General features: G+C 44.1%; 1 protein-coding gene across 1 annotated transcript in view; it reads left to right on the forward strand.

Moving 5' to 3' along the window:
- Positions 1–545: 545 nt before the first annotated feature.
- Positions 546–14,514, forward strand: part of LOC135563746 (neuronal acetylcholine receptor subunit beta-2-like) — an 86,990-nt gene continuing 73,021 nt past the window's right edge. The window contains 1 exon segment of the mRNA XM_065006956.1: positions 546–757. Within this exon segment, the coding sequence (XP_064863028.1) occupies positions 712–757 (46 nt within the window). The 5' untranslated portion in view covers positions 546–711.

Here is a 14,514-nt window from a genome sequence, read left to right on the forward strand (position 1 = left end):
TTGCAATTCTTACAATATGTTACAAAATTGCAAACGTATCATATGTTACAAAATCCTAACAGTAACATTAGCTAGGTGGCTAACATTACCTAGGCTAGGGGTTAGGGTTAAGGTTAGGAGTTAGGTTAAGGTTAGGGTCAGGGTCAGGGAAAGGGTTAGCTAACATGCTAAATAGTTGCAAAATAGATCAAAAGTCATAAGAAGTTGCAAAATTGGTAATTCGTTAAAATGCTAAAGTTGTCCGTGATGAGATTCGAAATACAACTTTTGGGTTGCTATACTTTTGCGTTATATTCCCACCCATCAACCTTCAAATTAAACCACCCATCCACCCGGACCAACCACCCTACTTTAGTTTTTGTCTTAAGTAACCTTCTGTCTTATGTAACCATACCAAACCATAACAAACTAATTTGAGTATCCCCGATTTACATTTACTATGTTACGTCTAGTCTATGAGACCAGGCTGTTAAACACAACACGGACAGCCAATCCAGCTCGACTCGACTCCCAAGTATACCTGGAGATTTTACACACGAATAAAAACTATGTCTGTACTGAGAAGACCTGACGGAACCATGACAGGTACCGAGTGAAGAATTAATAACGGAATATCAAGAAAAGAACACTGCGTGTGTTCCGGAGGCGTTCGCAGTTCGAGTGAGCACCTTTTGGTTCGGAGCGCACACATACGCACGCATCTGAGCAGCGATGGGCGCTTGGACGCTGCTGCTGTACCTACTCGCCATTGTGAGAGGTGAGTAAGTTGTCTGTCGAGGCTTTGTTAATGGCTCGCCGGAGCCGGGAATGATGCGCTTTTGTGTGGCTCTTCTCGGTACGACCACGAGGTGCTGAAAGCACCATACATTAGTCTTCTATAGATTTAATGGAAGGATGCTTTGAGGGAGGGATAGTTGGATAAAGGGAGAGGAGAAGACAAGATAGAGATAATGACCGTTTCATTGCTGTGTCACCATCGTTCTCCTAACGTCTCTGTGTGAGTACGTACTAGGCTACAACGGAATGATGATGTTAGGGAGAAATGATACATCATAACTGCATTACGTTATGCGCTCAACTGGGGTGATATTTTATGACAACATTACTGAAGGCAACCAGGAAGACAATATTTCTCTTCATGCTACGCGTTCATATATTGTAGAATGCAATACAATGGAGAAGGTGAGTTCCCCTCCTACAATAAAAGACGCGTTGAATCCTATACCCAAGCAATCCATGATTATTGAGTCCCCATTACTGTGTGGATATGTCTTCTTTTCTATTGAGAGAATGTTTTTCCCATCGACATAACCTTTTAGTCTATATTTCTTATCCAGTATAATGACGTTACATGACTGATAATGGGAGATTATGTGTCACTGTATAGCTGGCCTGGCTTATAGTACACAGATCAAGTAACATTATCACCCCAGTGTGGGATCCAAGGTTAGATGTATGATTTACACACACACACACAAACACACACACACACACACACACACACACACACACACACACACACACACACACACACACACACTACATGCACACGTGGCAGCAGGTAGCCTAGCGGTTAGAGCGTTGGGCCAGTAACTGAAAGGTTGCTACTTATAACTGAACCGACAAGGTAAAAAAAATCTGTTGATGTGCCCTTGAGCAAGGCACTTAACACTAATTGCACCAGGGACAACGTTGGTAATGGCAGACCCTGGCCGTGACTCCACTCTCCGAGGGTGTCTCAATATAGACTTTTACTTGTGTGAAATAGGACAAATATAAGCACTCACATGGCCCACACATACACACATACACACAAACACACATACATCATACACACAAACACACATACACCCATACACACAAACACACATACACCCATACACACAAACACACATACACCCATACACACAAACACACATACATCACACACACAAACACACATACACCCATACACACAAACACACATACATCATACACACAAACACACATACATCACACACACAAACACACATACACCCATACACACAAACACACATACACCCATACACACAAACACACATACACCCATACACACAAACACACATACATCATACACACAAACACACATACATCATACACACAAACACACAAACACACATACATCACACACACAAACACACATACACATACACACAAACACACATACCCATACACACAAACACACATACATCATACACAAAACACACACATACATCATACACACAAACATCATACACACACATACATCATACACACAAACACACAAACACACCATACACACAAACACACAAACACACATACACCCATACACACAAACACACATACACACATACACACAAACACACATACATCATACACACAAACACACATACACACAAACACACATACACACAAACACACATACATCATACACACAAACACACATACACCCATACACACAAACACACATACACCCATACACACAAACACACATACACACAAACACACATACACCCATACACACAAACACACATAAATCAAATCAAATCAAATCAAATTTTATTTGTCACATACACATGGTTAGCAGATGTTAATGCGAGTGTAGCGAAATGCTTGTGCTTCTAGTTCCGACAATGCAGTGATAACCAACAAGTAATCTAACTAACAATTCTAAAACTACTGTCTTATACACAGTGTAAGGGGATAAAGAATATGTACATAAGGATATATGAGTGAGTGATGGTACAGAGCAGCATACAGTAGATGGTATCGAGTACAGTATATACATATGAGATGAGTATGTAGACAAAGTAAACAAAGTGGCATAGTTAAAGTGGCTAGTGATACATGTATTACATAAGGATGCAGTCGATGATGTAGAGTACAGTATATACTTGTATGCATATGAGATGAATAATGTAGCAGTGGTAAGTAACATTATATAAGGTAGCATTGTTTAAAGTGGCTAGTGATATATTTACATCATTTCCCATCAATTCCCATTATTAAAGTGGCTGGAGTTGGGTCAGTGTCAATGACAGTGTGTTGGTTGGCAGCAGCCACTCAATGGTGGCTGTTTAACAGTCTGATAGCCTCTGAGATAGAAGCTGTTTTTCAGTCTCTCAGTCCCAGCTGTTGATGCACCTGTACTGACCTCGCCTGGCTGTCTGGAGTGACCAATTCAGTTTGTCTGGTGAACACCCTCTCCACTACTGTTCCATCGATTGGATGGGGGGTTCCCTCTGGTTGATGTCCTTGATGAGTCAGGTAGGGTGGAGGTGATATGGTCCTTGACTAGTCTCTCAAAGCACTTCATGATGACGGAAGTGAGTGCTACGGGGCGGTAGTCGTTTAGCTCAGTTACCTTAGCTTTCTTGGGAACAGGAACAATGGTGGCCCTCTTGAAGCATGTGGGAACAGCAGACTGGTATAGGGATTGATTGAATATGTCCGTAAACACACCGGCCAGCTGGTCTGCGCATGCTCTGAGGGTGCGGCTGGGGATGCCGTCTGGGCCTGCAGCCTTGCGAGGGTTAACACGTTTAAATGTCTTACTCACCTCGGCTGCAGTGAAGGAGATTGACCGCATGTTTTCGTTGCAGGCACGTTTAAATGTCTTACCTACCTCGGCTGCAGTGAAGGAGAGACCGCATGTTTTCGCTTGCAGGCCGTGTCAGTGGCACTGTATTGTCCTCAAAGCGGGCAAAAAAGTTATTTAGTCTGCCTGGGAGCAAGACATCCTGGTCCGTGACTGGGCTGGGTTTCTTCTTGTAGTCCGTGATTGACTGTAGACCACATGCCTCTTGTGTCTGAGCCGTTGAATTGAGATTCTACTTTGTCTCTGTACTGACGCTTAGCTTGTTTAATAGCCTTGCGGAGGGAATAGCTGCACTGTTTGTATTCGGTCATGTTGCCAGACACCTTGCCCTGATTAAAAGCAGTGGTTCGCGCTTTCAGTTTCACGCGAATGCTGCCATCAATCCACGGTTTCTGGTTAGGGAATGTTTTTATCGTTGCTATGGGAACGACATCTTCAACGCACGTTCTAATGAACTCGCACACCGAATCAGCGTATTCGTCAATATTTTTATCTGACGCAATACGAAACATGTCCCAGTCCACGTGATGGAAGCAGTCTTGGTGTGTGGAGTCAGCTTGGTCTGACCAGCGTTGGACAGACCTCAGCATGGGAGCCTCTTGTTTAAGTTTCTGCCTGTAGGCAGGGATCAACAAAATGGAGTCGTGGTCAGCTTTTCCGAAAGGGGGCGGGCAGGGCCTTATATGCGTCGCGGAAGTTAGAGTAACAATGATCCAAGGTTTTACCACCCCTGGTTGCGCAATCGATATGCTGATAAAATTTAGGGAGTCTTGTTTTCAGATTAGCTTTGTTAAAATCCCCAGCTACAATGAATGCAGCCTCCGGATAAATGGTTTCCAGTTTGCAAAGAGTTAAATAAAGTTCGTTCAGAGCCATCGATGTGTCTGCTTGGGGGGGATATATACGGCTGTGATTATAATCGAAGAGAATTCTCTTGGAAGATAATGCGGTCTACATTTGATTGTGAGGAATTCTAAATCAGGTGAACAGAAGGATTTGAGTTCCTGTATGTTTCCTTCATCACACCATGTCTCGTTAGTCATGAGGCATACGCCCCGCCGCTCTTCTTACCAGAAAGATGTTTGTTTCTGTCGGCGCGATGCGTGGAGAAACCCGTTGGCTGCACCGCATCGGATAGCGTCTTCCCAGTAAGCCATGTTTCCGTGAAGCAGAGAACATTGCAGTCTCTGATGTCCCTCTGGAATGCTACCCTTGCTCGGATTTCATCAACCTTGTTGTCAAGAGACTGGACATTGGCAAGAAGAATGCTGGGGAGTGGTGCGCGATGTGCCCTTGTCCGGAGTCTGACCAGAAGACCGCTACGTTTCCCTCTTTTTCGGAGTCGTTTTCTTGGGTCGCTGCATGCGATCCATTCCATTGTCCTGTTTGTAAGGCAGAACACAGGATCCGCGTCGCGGAAAACATATTCTTGGTCGTACTGATGGTGAGTTGACGCTGATCTTATATTCAGTAGTTCTTCTCGACTGTATGTAATGAAACCTAAGATGACCTGGGGTACTAATGTAAGAAATAACACGTAAAAAAACAAAAAACTGCATAGTTTCCTAGGAACGCGAAGCGAGGCGGCCATCTCTGTCGGCGCCGGAAGAAACACACATACACACATACACCCATACACACAACCACACATACACACAAACACAAACACACATACACCCCCTACCTACACAAACACACATACACCCCCTACCTACACAAACACACATACACCCCCTACCTACACAAACACACATACACCCCCTACCTACACAAACACACATACACCCCCCCTACCTACACAAACACACATACACCCCCTACTTACACAAACACACATACACCCCCTACCTAGACAAACACACATACACCCCCTACCTACACAAACACACATACACCCCCCACCTACACAAACACACATACACCCCCCTACCTAGACAAACACACATACACCCCCTACCTACACAAACACACATACACCCCCCTACCTACACAAGCACACATACACCCCCTACCTACACAAACACACATACACCCCCCCTACCTACACAAACACACATACACCCCCTACCTACACAAACACACATACACCCCCTACCTACACAAACACACATACACCCCCCCTACCTACACACATACACCCCCTACCTACACAAACACACATACACCCCCTACCTACACAAACACACATACACCCCCTACCTACACAAACACACATACACCCCCTACCTACACACATACACCCCCTACCTACACACATACACCCCCTACCTACACACATACACCCCCCCCTACCTACACAAACACACATACACCCCCTACCTACACAAACACACATACACCCCCTACCTACACAAACACACATACACCCCCTACCCACACACATACACCCCCTACCTACACACATACACCCCCCTACCTACACACATACACCCCCTACCTACACACATACACCCCCTACCTACACACATACACCCCCTACCTACACAAACACACATACACCCCCTACCTACACACATACACCCCCCTACCTACACACAAACACCCCCTACCTACACACATACACCCCCTACCTACACAATTGAGCCCCACAGTGGACGCGTCATAAAACCGAGCAGTCAAACATGGAAATGGTTCGCTCTCGTGTAAATGTCTCTCAGACAAGGAGACTTTTATCTATATATTCAGCTCTATTTACTCTTGGATTCCAAAATGCTAATTAGCATCAAGTAGACATCATGACTACAAATCCCTGCAAGCTCTTGCACGTAGACTACACATCCCTGCAAGCTCTTGCACGTAGACTACACCTCCCTGAAAGCTCTTGCATGTAGACTACACATCCCTGCAAGCTCTTGCACGTAGACTACACATCCCTGCAAGCTCTTGCACGCAGACTACACATCCCTGCAAGCTCTTGCACGTAGACTACACATCCCTGAAAGCTCTTGCACGTAGACTACACCTCCCTGAAAGCTCTTGCATGTAGACTACACATCCCTGAAAGCTCTTGCACGTAGACTACACCTCCCTGAAAGCTCTTGCATGTAGACTACACATCCCTGCAAGCTCTTGCACGTAGACTACACATCCCTGAAAGCTCTTGCACGTAGACTACACCTCCCTGCAAGCTCTTGCATGTAGACTACACATCCCTGAAAGCTCTTGCACGTAGACTACACATCCCTGAAAGCTCTTGCACGTAGACTACACATCCCTGAAAGCTCTTGCACTTCATCTCTAGCTGACACGTTTGCTGTCAGCCAGCTATATGAATAAGTTGGCATAGTGTTAGAATGCACTGCTGTATTAAAGCAATTGAGAACTAACTTGTTGACATGTTCTGTTGCAGATTCAAAGCCAAATGAACTCATTGCAGAATGTATCCATAATCATGAATAAATAAGCATATTGTTTTGACCAGAATGCACCAGCCACCCATCAATCACGTCAAACACCTGTGAGAGCGGAATTACAAGATGGTGTTATAATACTGTTATTGCATCAAATGGTTGTTTTGTGGAATAGAATAGGGGTCTTATAACACTGTCATCTGGGCATGGTCTTCTGAATTGGGCCTCTGGGGGCTCAATGCTGACCGTGGATTTACCATGCCTTTGGTGATAAAACCTAAAGAACGCATTCCATAGCATGAGTTGGTGTTTGTGTGCTGGGAGGTACCAGGATAGAGATGGCTCCTGTATGGATAATGATGAGAGGAACTTTGTTTTTGGGGGCCAGACCCTGGTTTCCACACAATGAGAACAGTCTTTACAGCAGATACTGTCTACTGTCCATTTACTTTATGCAAATCCTAACCTTGTGACCCATTCCACACCATCTGTTGTTTGTCATGTAGACTAAGGGGGTGTATCTTTGCTATAAAAGAGCTTTGTTTCCTTTGTGTCGGGGCTCTCAACGAATCATATAAGGGTGGTTCGTTGACCAGCCATCACTATTGCAGGGTACTCACATCATTAACTTGTGTGTGTGGTGTGACCTGCTTTCCTGATTAATAAGTGAATTAAGATTAGTTTATGTGTAAATCTGACTTGTGTGATGAGTTTGTCTCTCCTCATTTGATAATAAAGAAATAACCACCACACACCTTAACTCCAACAATTCAATTGTTTTAATGAAATCTAAATAGTAAACAATGCATGCATGTGCCTTTTATACATAACATATAAACATCTGAATGTAAGTAAAGATGAAATGATTTCTTCATCAATGCCACAAACCTGGGACATCGAAGAGCACCATATGAACTATTATTCCTATCAGAGAACAACACACAGATTCTTCTGATTTTCCATTTTAGGAATTAGACCAGCACAAATAACACCATGTAAAACAGCATATTGTAATTTTTGGTTGGGGTGAGTTACAAATGTAGAAACAATTGAAGGTGTAAGGTAGCTTTTATATAAAATACTAGGTCAACTCCAGCAGAATGAGAAACACACCTAACAGACTCAAAACAAGGAAGCCATGCCTAAACACAGCTATATCAACACCCTTCTAGTGTAACAGGTCCATGTAGCCATGCCTAAACACAGCTATATCAACACCCTTCTAGTGTAACAGGTCCATGTAGCCATGCCTAAACACAGCTATATCAACACCCTTCTAGTGTAACAGGTCCATGTAGCCATGTCTAAACACAGCTATATCAACACCCTTCTAGTCAATGTAACAGGTCCATGTAGCCATGCCTAAACACAGCTATATCAACACCCTTCTAGTGTAACAGGTCCATGTAGCCATGCCTAAACACAGCTATATCAACACCCTTCTGGTCAATGTAACAGGTCCATGTAGCCATGCCTAAACACAGCTATATCAACACCCTTCTAGTGTAACAGGTCCATGTAGCCATGCCTAAACACAGACATATCAACACCCTTCTAGTGTAACAGGTCCATGTAGCCATGCCTAAACACAGCTATATCAACACCCTTCTAGTGTAACAGGTCCATGTAGCCATGCCTAAACACAGCTATATCAACACCCTTCTAGTGTAACAGGTCCATGTAGCCATGCCTAAACACAGATATATCAACACTCTTCTAGTGTAACAGGTCCATGTAGCCATGCCTAAACACAGCTATATCAACACCCTTCTAGTGTAACAGGTCCATGTAGCCATGCCTAAACACAGCTATATCAACACCCTTCTAGTGTAACAGGTCCATGTAGCCATGCCTAAACACAGCTATATCAACACCCTTCTAGTGTAACAGGTCCATGTAGCCATGCCTAAACACAGCTATATCAACACCCTTCTAGTGTAACAGGTCCATGTAGCCATGCTTAAACACAGCTATATCAACACCCTTCTAGTGTAACAGGTCCATGTAGCCATGCCTAAACACAGCTATATCAACACCCTTCTAGACAATGTAACAGGTCCATGTAGCCATGCCTAAACACAGCTATATCAACACCCTTCTAGTGTAACAGGTCCATGTAGTCATGCCTAAACACAGATATATCAACACCCTTCTAGTGTAACAGGTCCATGTAGCCATGCCTAAACACAGCTATATCAACACCCTTCTGGTCAATGTAACAGGTCCATGTAGCCATGCCTAAACACAGCTATATCAACACCCTTCTAGTCAATGTAACAGGTCCATGTAGCCATGCCTAAACACAGCTATATCAACACCCTTCTAGTGTAACAGGTCCATGTAGCCATGCCTAAACACAGCTATATCAACACCCTTCTAGACAATGTAACAGGTCCATGTAGCCATGCCTAAACACAGCTATATCAACACCCTTCTAGTGTAACAGGTCCATGTAGCCATGTCTAAACACAGCTATATCAACACCCTTCTAGTGTAACAGGTCCATGTAGCCATGCTTAAACACAGCTATATCAACACCCTTCTAGTGTAACAGGTCCATGTAGCCATGCCTAAACACAGCTATATCAACACCCTTCTAGACAATGTAACAGGTCCATGTAGCCATGCCTAAACACAGCTATATCAACACCCTTCTAGTGTAACAGGTCCATGTAGCCATGCCTAAACACAGCTATATCAACACCCTTCTAGTGTAACAGGTCCATGTAGCCATGCCTAAACACAGCTATATCAACACCCTTCTAGACAATGTAACAGGTCCATGTAGCCATGCTTAAACACAGCTATATCAACACCCTTCTAGTGTAACAGGTCCATGTAGCCATGCCTAAACACAGCTATATCAACACCCTTCTAGTGTAACAGGTCCATGTAGCCATGCCTAAACACAGCTATATCAACACCCTTCTAGTGTAACAGGTCCATGTAGTCATGCCTAAACACAGATATATCAACACCCTTCTAGTGTAACAGGTCCATGTAGCCATGCCTAAACACAGCTATATCAACACCCTTCTGGTCAATGTAACAGGTCCATGTAGCCATGCCTAAACACAGCTATATCAACACCCTTCTGGTCAATGTAACAGGTCCATGTAGCCATGCCTAAACACAGCTATATCAACACCCTTCTGGTCAATGTAACAGGTCCATGTAGCCATGCCTAAACACAGCTATATCAACACCCTTCTAGTCAATGTAACAGGTCCATGTAGCCATGCCTAAACACAGCTATATCAACACCCTTCTAGTGTAACAGGTCCATGTAGCCATGCCTAAACACAGCTATATCAACACCCTTCTAGTGTAACAGGTCCATGTAGCCATGCCTAAACACAGCTATATCAACACCCTTCTAGACAATGTAACAGGTCGATGTAGCCATGTCTAAACACAGCTATATCAACACCCTTCTGGTCAATGTAACAGGTCCATGTAGCCATGCCTAAACACAGCTATATCAACACCCTTCTGGTCAATGTAACAGGTCCATGTAGCCATGCCTAAACACAGCTATATCAACACCCTTCTGGTCAATGTAACAGGTCCATGTAGCCATGCCTAAACACAGCTATATCAACACCCTTCTAGTGTAACAGGTCCATGTAGCCATGCCTAAACACAGATATATCAACACCCTTCTAGTCAATGTAACAGGTCCATGTAGCCATGTCTAAACACAGCTATATCAACACCCTTCTAGTTTAACAGGTCCATGTAGCCATGCCTAAACACAGCTATATCAACACCCTTCTAGTGTAACAGGTCCATGTAGCCATGCCTAAACACAGCTATATCAACACCCTTCTAGTGTAACAGGTCCATGTAGCCATGCCTAAACACAGCTATATCAACACCCTTCTAGTGTAACAGGTCCATGTAGCCATGCCTAAACACTGCTATATCAACACCCTTCTAGTGTAACAGGTCCATGTAGCCATGCCTAAACACAGCTATATCAACACCCTTCTAGTGTAACAGGTCCATGTAGCCATGCCTAAACACAGCTATATCAACACCCTTCTAGTCAATGTAACAGGTCCATGTAGCCATGCCTAAACACAGCTATATCAACACCCTTCTAGTGTAACAGGTCCATGTAGCCATGCCTAAACACAGCTATATCAACACCCTTCTAGTGTAACAGGTCCATGTAGCCATGCCTAAACACAGCTATATCAATACCCTTCTAGTGTAACAGGTCCATGTAGCCATGCCTAAACACAGATATATCAACACCCTTCTAGTCAATGTAACAGGTCCATGTAGCCATGTCTAAACACAGCTATATCAACACCCTTCTAGTTTAACAGGTCCATGTAGCCATGCCTAAACACAGCTATATCAACACCCTTCTAGACAATGTAACAGGTCCATGTAGCCATGCCTAAACACAGCTATATCAACACCCTTCTAGTGTAACAGGTCCATGTAGCCATGCCTAAACACAGCTATATCAACACCCTTCTAGTGTAACAGGTCCATGTAGCCATGCCTAAACACAGCTATATCAACACCCTTCTAGTGTAACAGGTCCATGTAGCCATGCCTAAACACAGATATATCAACACCCTTCTAGTCAATGTAACAGGTCCATGTAGCCATGCCTAAACACAGCTATATCAACACCCTTCTAGTGTAACAGGGCCATGTAGCCATGCCTAAACACAGCTATATCAACACCCTTCTAGACAATGTAACAGGTCCATGTAGCCATGCTTAAACACAGCTATATCAACACCCTTCTAGTGTAACAGGTCCATGTAGCCATGTCTAAACACAGCTATATCAACACCCTTCTAGTGTAACAGGTCCATGTAGCCATGCCTAAACACAGCTATATCAACACCCTTCTGGTCAATGTAACAGGTCCATGTAGCCATGCCTAAACACAGCTATATCAACACCCTTCTGGTCAATGTAACAGGTCCATGTAGCCATGCCTAAACACAGCTATATCAACACCCTTCTAGTCAATGTAACAGGTCCATGTAGCCATGCTTAAACACAGATATATCAACACCCTTCTAGTGTAACAGGTCCATGTAGCCATGCCTAAACACAGCTATATCAACACCCTTCTAGTGTAACAGGTCCATGTAGCCATGCCTAAACACAGCTATATCAACACCCTTCTAGACAATGTAACAGGTCCATGTAGCCATGTCTAAACACAGCTATATCAACACCCTTCTGGTCAATGTAACAGGTCCATGTAGCCATGCCTAAACACAGCTATATCAACACCCTTCTGGTCAATGTAACAGGTCCATGTAGCCATGCCTAAACACAGGTATATCAACACCCTTCTAGTCAATGTAACAGGTCCATGTAGCCATGTCTAAACACAGCTATATCAACACCCTTCTAGTTTAACAGGTCCATGTAGCCATGCCTAAACACAGCTATATCAACACCCTTCTAGTGTAACAGGTCCATGTAGCCATGCCTAAACACAGCTATATCAACACCCTTCTAGTGTAACAGGTCCATGTAGCCATGCCTAAACACAGCTATATCAACACCCTTCTAGTGTAACAGGTCCATGTAGCCATGCCTAAACACAGCTATATCAACACCCTTCTAGTGTAACAGGTCCATGTAGCCATGCCTAAACACAGATATATCAACACCCTTCTAGTGTAACAGGTCCATGTAGCCATGCCTAAACACAGCTATATCAACACCCTTCTAGTGTAACAGGTCCATGTAGCCATGCCTAAACACAGCTATATCAACACCCTTCTAGTGTAACAGGTCCATGTAGCCATGCCTAAACACAGCTATATCAACACCCTTCTAGTGTAACAGGTCCATGTAGCCATGCCTAAACACTGCTATATCAACACCCTTCTAGTGTAACAGGTCCATGTAGCCATGCCTAAACACAGCTATATCAACACCCTTCTAGTGTAACAGGTCCATGTAGCCATGCCTAAACACAGCTATATCAACACCCTTCTAGTCAATGTAACAGGTCCATGTAGCCATGCCTAAACACAGCTATTGTGGGCAGCACCTTTACCATTGCATTCAGTCTGAACCCCAGGATGAGCAGGAGGACAGAATTTACATAGGTGAAAGAAAGGTAGCAAAAACAGTACACCACAACACTTTTAAATGTGTTTCTGAGTCTAGATATGATCAAATCAGGAGAAGAACAAGTGAAGGAAGCAGCATAGGGAAATTGGGTGAACGTAGGGTGGTATTACAGCGATAAGATGGAGAGTTAAAAGGGTCTGAAGTTGAGGGACCGTGGGGCATGAAAGGCATAGTGTGGAATAAGGGGTAGCTAGAGGGATGGTTGGCCATGGAATAAACATACAATGTGGTGCTGGTGTGCTTCAACACCCCTTTAGGTTGTTGTTACCCAATGTCCAGTCATACTCGGGGCCTCAGAGTGTGTCCCTCGACGTCCTTCCATCTCAGTTGCAGCATTCAAATCATTTTGAGCATTGAGGACAGCATTTTGTTGACAACATGGTGGTTTACACTATGTCTACTGTGTGTGAATGATGGAAGAATCTTACCCCAGCTGTAGGTCCATTTGAGTGTGTGTGGCCACTTAGGCCTGCACATCAACCAGTACTGGGTCCATTTGAGACTTGTAATGCTTGCTTTCAAAGTGCTGCTTAATTTTCTTCAGGTTGTCACGTCCTGACCATAGAGAGTCCTTATTTTCTATGGTAGAGTAGGTCAAGGCGTGACTGGGGGGTTAGTCTAGTTTATTATTTCTATGTGGGGTTCTAGGTTTGTTTTTTTTCTATGTTGGTGATTGTGTTTGATTCCCAATTAGAGGCAGCTGGTAATCGTCACGGTTCGTTGTTAGTTTATTGTTTATTTGTTTTTGTCTTTACTTAGTTTCACTTTCTAATAAATAATGTGGAACTCAACATCCGCTGCGCCTTGGTCCGACATTTATTCTAACGAACGTGACACAGGTCTGCATATACAGTATATCACAAAAGTGAGTACACCCCTCACATTTTTGTAAATATTTGAGTATACCTTTTCATGTGACAACACTGAAGAAATGACACTTTGCTACAATGTAAAGTAGTGAATGCACAGCTTGTATAACAGTGTAAATTTGCTGTCCCCTCAAAATAACTCAGCACACAGCCATTAATGTCTAAACCGCTGGCAACGAAAGTGAGTAAAACCCCTAAGTGAAATTAAGTAGGCTAAAATAAAAAGTAAAGATACAAAGTAACACAAGAAGAATAACAATGAAGTTACCCCCATGTCCAGTCATACCATGGGGCTGTATACGGGGCACCGGTACCGAGTCAGAGTGCAGGAGCACCGGTACCGAGTCAGAGTGCAGGGGTACCGGTACCGAGTCAGAGTGCAGGGGCATCAGTACCGAGTCAGAGTGCAGGGGCACCGGTACCGAGTCAGAGTGCAGGGGCACCGAGTCAGAGTGCAGGGGTACCGGTACCGAGTCAGAGTGCAGGGGCACCAGTACCGAGTCAGAGTGCAGGGGCACCGGTACCGAGTCAGAGTGCAGGGGCACCGGTACCGAGTCAGAGTGCAGAGGTACCGGTA

The sequence above is a fragment of the Oncorhynchus nerka genome, linkage group LG3 (assembly GCF_034236695.1).
Source record: "Oncorhynchus nerka isolate Pitt River linkage group LG3, Oner_Uvic_2.0, whole genome shotgun sequence".
NCBI classification, from domain to species: Eukaryota; Metazoa; Chordata; class Actinopteri; order Salmoniformes; family Salmonidae; genus Oncorhynchus; species Oncorhynchus nerka.